General features: G+C 41.1%; 1 protein-coding gene across 1 annotated transcript; it reads right to left on the reverse strand.

The window, feature by feature from the left end:
• LOC104715950 lies at positions 4,484–5,500 on the reverse strand. Its single transcript, XM_010433315.1, has one exon. It carries the CDS (start codon positions 5,498–5,500, stop codon positions 4,484–4,486), a length of 1,017 nt encoding a protein of 338 aa, XP_010431617.1.

A 7,770-nucleotide genomic window follows, 5' to 3' on the forward strand; every position in this document is an offset into this window, starting at 1 on the left:
AATAAAAATACTTATCTTATGACAGTTTGGTATGAGCACAAGTGGTTCATCAGGTGGTTCATCTTTGAGCGTTGAGGAAGCTTTAACTACTTCTCCATGCTCCGCAAGATCTCCTATATCAAAAAGAAACAGTTTAGGCACATAGGAAAAGATCAAACAGATATTCGTGTAGTTGTTATTAAAATAGAGTTTTGGAATGGAGCATCCTTGGGCGATCGAAGTTGTTTTCCTGAGATACTTCCATCTTCTCACTCCAAAATGATAAATCATTTGTTGGTATATATCTGGTGGTTTTTCCTTAATTTGAACAAAGCATGTTTTTTCTCCAAAGTACTTATGCTTCTCCATGTAACCTGTTCCTTTCTTAGCAATCATGGGAAAGAACAAGTGCATTATTCTTGAAATAGAGAAATCAAAAACATGATCTTTCACAGTTGGTTTGCAAAGCTCAATGAACAGTTTAAACTCACACAATTCTTTTTCAAGCAAATATCTCATTTTAGAAAAAGGTTTAAACATTACATGCTCAGTTTTAGTTCTAAATGATTCCATTGCCATGCTACACAAAGAAACTCTCAAAGAAGAGTTAAATTTAAGAAACTTTTCAAAGAACAACCCTTTTGGCTTAAAGAACTCTTTAAAAGCAAATGTTTCAAAACTTGGAATCATTTTGTTAAAAACAGATTTTGAAACACAAAATTCTTTCACATTTTCTAAACTAAAACGTTTTTCATCTTGAGCAGAAATCATCACAAAATAAGTAGGATCTATCCTAACCAAATAAATTTCCTTACAGTGCTTTCTTGGGTAGTCACAAAGATATGGTATAGGAACTGGGTTTGGCACAATGCTGATCTACTCCAAATCACTAATCAATGACAAACTCATTTGTTTTGTTTCTAGTGATTCTTCTTCTGGAACCTGTAAAAAGGAAATAATGCTACTCGGTTGCTCCGGTTCAAAGTGGGTTAGTTTTCGAAGCAAAAAATCAGATTGGATAAAAGAAAGATCACACTTAGCTTGAGATAGAGTCATATGTCCAGTTGGTATAGCAACATCATCCTCAGCAATGAACTGTCTCTCCTTGGCTTCTTCTCCAAGCTGTTTCTCCTTGGGTCTGGTGATCCTTTCTTTCAAATTCCTTATTCTCCTTTTCTTGATCTGCTTGCTTCCATTGTCCTCCATTAGAATCTGTACCTATCTCAACACTTTTGGGAAAAGACAAGTGCATCATACAAGAATTGGAATTTTCTAAACCTTGATCAGTTACTTCCTTGGATTTTGAAAGTGTAGAAGACTTACATTGCTTCGGTTCTCCACTTGATTCAAGCGATGATTTTAGAATTTCCTCCTGAAAGACAATCTGTTCAGAGACCTTCTTTGGTTGAGATGTTGACTTAGCCTTCATCTTCTCAAATTTAATGTATTCGGTTAACGCCTCAAAATATCTGATTGCGTCTTAGCCTCCACGGATGTTGAGGTTTTTTTTGATCTGGGACTAAGGCTGGTTTCTTTTCATGAACTGGTTTGATTGTGCCATTGGCTTGGGGAACACAGTGTAGCGCTTGTGGAGCATACTTATTCCTTAGAAGCTTTTNTAAAACGTTTTTCATCTTGAGCAGAAATCATCACAAAATAAGTAGGATCTATCCTAACCAAATAAATTTCCTTACAGTGCTTTCTTGGGTAGTCACAAAGATATGGTATAGGAACTGGGTTTGGCACAATGCTGATCTACTCCAAATCACTAATCAATGACAAACTCATTTGTTTTGTTTCTAGTGATTCTTCTTCTGGAACCTGTAAAAAGGAAATAATGCTACTCGGTTGCTCCGGTTCAAAGTGGGTTAGTTTTCGAAGCAAAAAATCAGATTGGATAAAAGAAAGATCACACTTAGCTTGAGATAGAGTCATATGTCCAGTTGGTATAGCAACATCATCCTCAGCAATGAACTGTCTCTCCTTGGCTTCTTCTCCAAGCTGTTTCTCCTTGGGTCTGGTGATCCTTTCTTTCAAATTCCTTATTCTCCTTTTCTTGATCTGCTTGCTTCCATTGTCCTCCATTAGAATCTGTACCTATCTCAACACTTTTGGGAAAAGACAAGTGCATCATACAAGAATTGGAATTTTCTAAACCTTGATCAGTTACTTCCTTGGATTTTGAAAGTGTAGAAGACTTACATTGCTTCGGTTCTCCACTTGATTCAAGCGATGATTTTAGAATTTCCTCCTGAAAGACAATCTGTTCAGAGACCTTCTTTGGTTGAGATGTTGACTTAGCCTTCATCTTCTCAAATTTAATGTATTCGGTTAACGCCTCAAAATATCTGATTGCGTCTTAGCCTCCACGGATGTTGAGGTTTTTTTTGATCTGGGACTAAGGCTGGTTTCTTTTCATGAACTGGTTTGATTGTGCCATTGGCTTGGGGAACACAGTGTAGCGCTTGTGGAGCATACTTATTCCTTAGAAGCTTTTTAAGATCTCTCCACAATGTGATATTTGGCTCCTTGTAATACCAACGGTCATCAACTTCTGGCAACCACCATTTGTAAGCGTCTCCTGTGAGTTGGGTAAGTGCAAAAGCTAATCTCTCATTTCTTGGGATATCCTTGTAGTAGAACCAATCCTCCATGTGTTTCTCTCATTAAAGGTAATCTTCTTTTCCTGCAAATTTATAGAGTTCATGAGCTAAAGAGATTTTAGAATGAACCACATATTTAGTTTTGGGAGTATGAGAGGTTTTCTGTAAGATGCTCCAGGTTGATCTAGATGTGTCATCTGTTGGCTTGGGTTTAAGATCCTGGTGTTGCCTTTGACGCTGATTTGGTTCTGGGTTGGTTTGATTCAAGTGAAGAGCGCCAAGTCTTGCATCAAGCATGGTTGCCATAGCTGCTGTAACAAATTTACTGATCCTCCTTTCAAGACTAGATGTAGAAGACTCTTCCTCTTCCGACGTCACCATGGTACCTGAAAAGAAAACAAAGATCCACAAGTAAATAGTTCCACAAACAAGCAAATGAAAACGGATCTGGAAAAATTATGAAAACGAATCCAAAAATTCTCAAATCAATTTTCAAAAATAGAATCGTCCCTGGTTCTAAAACAGTTGATTTTGTAATTTTAGAACGAGTAAAACATTTTATAAAACTCTCGTAAGATGAAGCGACAGATCTGAAAGAAATAAAAAGTGACGATTGGAATTTCAAAACATGGTTGCAGAGTGGTTGCTCTGATACCACATGATAGAATCCTGGAAAGGAATCTGCTCCCAAGAACACACTTGCAAGGTCTTGAATATGAACGGACAGAATGGTGATGATCAAAGGGATGAAGATGCAATGGAATGATCAACGAGGAAGGTGAAGGGGTGAATTATGCAGCGGATCAAAGAAGATGAAAGGGTGAAATGATGCAACGGATGTATAGGGGAACGAAATGAACTTCTAAGAGAGATGGAAATCTCTTAGACTTCAGGCTCGAATACAACTTAGATATTACACACTAAGAAGTAAACAAGTTGAGAAGATATTACACACTCCTTAGATCAAACAAGTAGAAGAAGTTTTTTTGATTAAAATGTTTGATGGTTTGCAAAAGAAAATTACATGGTCTTTAAATAGGAGAAGGGGGGACGAAGGAGAGAAGAGAAAACCCTAAACAGCCTTGAAAGAGCTTTAACAAAGTCAAGCTAATTAAAAAATGTCTAGGAAAAGACCAAACATTAAATACATTGTTTTGAAAGAGAAAGAGATAGAAAATGGGCCAAGGCTTTTGTAATGAACTTTGGACCACGACTTGGGCTGGAAAAGGGGTCTAAAATGTTACTTAGGCCTCGTTAAAAACCTTGTCAAGAAAACCCAATGGGACAAAACTTGACCAAGGGAAAAAGAGCACCAAAGCAACACTTTACCCTTTACCGAGCACCTTGAACTGTGAGCATGGTGAAAGTGGTTTGAGCCACGTCTTCTAGCTTCTTGTCCAACTCCTTAAGTATTCCACTGATGGCTTGGTTGAACCTCTTGGACCGTGACCTTGTTATAGGACCCGCCGGGACAATCAATGCTTCCTCCGATGCTTCCGCTGGTACAAGCTGTTCCTCCGGTGCTTCCTATGGTTCTAGCTGCTCCTCCAATGCTTCCTCTGGTTCAAGCTGGTTCTCACGTCAATCAATGCTCCTCCAATGCTTCCTCTGGTTCATACAAAACAATGTGATGCACCGGAGTCAAACAAGACATGGGTTTCCACACCACCCATGATTTTGGTCCTTACACATTCACCTAGAATGCTAAGAACTAACGCGACAAGCAACAAGCAATTCCACACAGAAATTTGCTAAGGTAAGTGATAGGACTTACCAGTGATCGGACGAGAAGTGCTTGGCTCAATAGACTCCTCGGAGATGGAATAAAAACTTGGCATTATAGCTTGCCTCTTTGGTGGAGGTGGCAATGGCAGCGTCTCATTTGCCCGTTTCCCAGTTTGCTACCCAAGCTTCGGACAGTTAGGCCTTAAGTGACCAGGATCACCGCAATTGTAGCACACTCGCGTGTCAGCCACTCTCTCCCTCTCCGGACAGTCGGTTATCTTGTGGTCCCTGCTACCGCATTGAAGACAATCTCTGGTAAGGAGTCTGCACGTACCAGAGTGGACCTTCTTACAAGTGGAGCACACTGGGTTTCCTAAGAAACCTTTTTTCCCCCAGCTTTTCTTTTGCCCGGCACCGTTCCCTAGTTTACCTTGCGGTACCGTCGGGGTCGACACCTGCTTAGCCACCATCTTTGCTTCCTCAGCAAGAACATCTTCTAGCATCGCCGCCTTTTCCACAAGTTCGGAAAGGGTCGCATAGTTACGAATCATGCAAAGATTACGAACATCGATCCTCATCCCTCGCAGGAATCGACAAACCTGAACCTGCTCTTCCTCCATTTCATGTCCCCCATACCTCTTAAGGCGATTAAACTTAGCTTCATATTCCCTCCTAGTCAATGTCCCTTGACGCAAGTCCAAGAACTCAGTCTCAAGCCGGTCACGCGCTTCTTGTGGGAAGTACTTAGCGTGAAACAAGTCCCGGAAAGTTTCCCACGAACAGTTCGGATTCGGCAACCGATTGGCTACCCCCAACCACCAAGTATGCGCTTCATCAGCCAAGTAATGCACCGCAATGTCCTTTCGATACTCCTGTGGACACCGAACAAAACTAAAGTTCCTCTCAAGCCAACTTCTCCATTCATCCGCCTCAATAGGCTTTGCACCACCAGAGAAGTACTTAGTTCCCAGTTTCAGCATATGGTCCATCACTGTCAAGTAAGATGGAACTTCTGGTACCGCAGGTGGCACGTTCGGCACTAGCAGATTCATAGCCGGCTGTGGAACCAATCTTTCCAAGATTTGCGCCAACACCCCCAACACTTGTCCCATTTCAACTTGCGCAGCACCACCATTGCCGGCACCATCACCAGCAGCACCACTGTTAGAACTGTTACGGGTATTCCTTGCCATCTGCAAATACCATGTTTGATACTAAGTGAGTTCCATTACTAACTTAGTTCACACTCACACAATAACCAGTCTTACCGTGAGACGTTAGGCTTCGGAAGGATGGATGTTTCTACCCCGCTTATGCTAGACTGTCCTAGAATCGACCATGCTCTGATACCAATTGAAACACCCTAACCCATTTAACACATTACCGAACACAATATACGATGATAGTCGCACAGGTTGGATACTTAGTCAGAGTTACTGTTCCGGTTCACTTAACATTTTTTTGGCAATGGTTCGATTAGACAAGTCTTAACGCATAAAATAGATTACTTGAATTTAAAGCAGGGTTCTAGTACAACGGCAAGTTTGCTAATAAGCTATTACATCGTTTTAACATACTAGACCAAAAGATAAACTACCCAAAATTCACCATCCTCCCTTTCCGCGCCTTAGTTCCACGAGCTGATTCAGCCACTTTTATTAGCATCAAAGCAATTTCCTTTTCCTGCATCCAAAGGAGGCGTAAGCAAACGAATTTGCTTAGTAGAGCGGTCGTCCCGTCTCACTAGGCCCAGTCAAGAAAACGCATTCAAGCAATCGATTCAACAAGTCAATCATGCAAATCATATAATAAACATACCGTCAAGACAATTATCGGAACCACCATCGATTAATCATCAAGTGTTATGAAACTAGAGAATTCGAAAGTAGAAAATCTCTTATTCTTATTGATAGAATCGAATAGAGGTTACATATATATAGTAAAGGACTAAGCCTTATCACAATAGGAAATACAAAACACTTAAACCGACTTAGACTAAAGCTTATGGCCGATGGGCCTTATGATCTTGATCGATGGGCTTCATGGCATGGACAGCTTATGGACCGGTTATGGAAGATCCACTCCAAGTGTTTTACAACACTCCCCCTTCGATGACATAACCATGTCGATGCTAAGGGATCAGTGCAATACGCTTGGGGGTGTTGCCTCATTAAACTCTTACCAGGAAAACCCAGTGGGACAAAACCATGGTGAAGGAAAAAGAGTACAGCACGCATTGCTCCCCCTGTTCTAAGCATCCCTAAAGTCCTTAAGTCTCCGCATTCCAATCTGATGCGTTAGCTTCTTGAATGTTGTTGTCGGCAATGATTTGGTGAAGAGATCGGCTGAGTTGTCGCATGATTGAACTTGTACCACTTGAACTTCTCCGGCCTTTTGTAGTTCATGTGTGAAGAAGAATTTCGGTAAGATGTGCTTCGTCCGATCTCCCTTGATGTATCCTTCCTTGAGCTGCGCAATGCAGGCCGTATTGTCTTCGTATAATACAGTTGCTTCCTTATCGTCGGCCATGCCACAATTTGTCCTGATATGTTGAGTCATCGATCTCAACCAAACACACTCACGGTTTGCATTATGTGGATCCGATAAATAACCTGCATCAGCAAAACCAACCCAAACCTGTAGTTCCTTGTAGGTAACGCAACACATGTTTAATACTGTTCCAGTGCCTTTGCGTCGGACAATAACTAAGTCTTGCTAGGAGGTTCACGGTAAAACAAATGTCTGGTCTAGTGTGGCTAGCCAAAAACATTAACGCTCCTATAGCACTGAGGTATGGCACTGAGGTATTNGAGTTGTCGCATGATTGAACTTGTACCACTTGAACTTCTCCGGCCTTTTGTAGTTCATGTGTGAAGAAGAATTTCGGTAAGATGTGCTTCGTCCGATCTCCCTTGATGTATCCTTCCTTGAGCTGCGCAATGCAGGCCGTATTGTCTTCGTATAATACAGTTGCTTCCTTATCGTCGGCCATGCCACAATTTGTCCTGATATGTTGAGTCATCGATCTCAACCAAACACACTCACGGTTTGCATTATGTGGATCCGATAAATAACCTGCATCAGCAAAACCAACCCAAACCTGTAGTTCCTTGTAGGTAACGCAACACATGTTTAATACTGTTCCAGTGCCTTTGCGTCGGACAATAACTAAGTCTTGCTAGGAGGTTCACGGTAAAACAAATGTCTGGTCTAGTGTGGCTAGCCAAAAACATTAACGCTCCTATAGCACTGAGGTATGGCACTGAGAAATTCTTTCTTTAGATATTCTACTGTTTGGGCAATTTAACCAGAGGTTCCAAGGATGTTTAAAGCATCCACATACACTACTATAATTACAAATCCTTTGTTCCATCTAGTGAGCATAGATATCTTTGCAAACAAAGGATTTGTAATACCTCAGTGCCATACCTCAGTGCTATAGGAGCGTTAATGTTTTTGGCTA

This window comes from Camelina sativa, chromosome 9 (genome assembly GCF_000633955.1).
Source record: "Camelina sativa cultivar DH55 chromosome 9, Cs, whole genome shotgun sequence".
Lineage (NCBI taxonomy): Eukaryota > Viridiplantae > Streptophyta > Magnoliopsida > Brassicales > Brassicaceae > Camelina > Camelina sativa.

Excerpts from the sequence above, each read along its gene's own strand:
- LOC104715950 (XM_010433315.1), bottom strand. The coding sequence starts at position 5,500 with ATGGCAAGGAATACCCGTAACAGTTCTAACAGTGGTGCTGCTGGTGAT.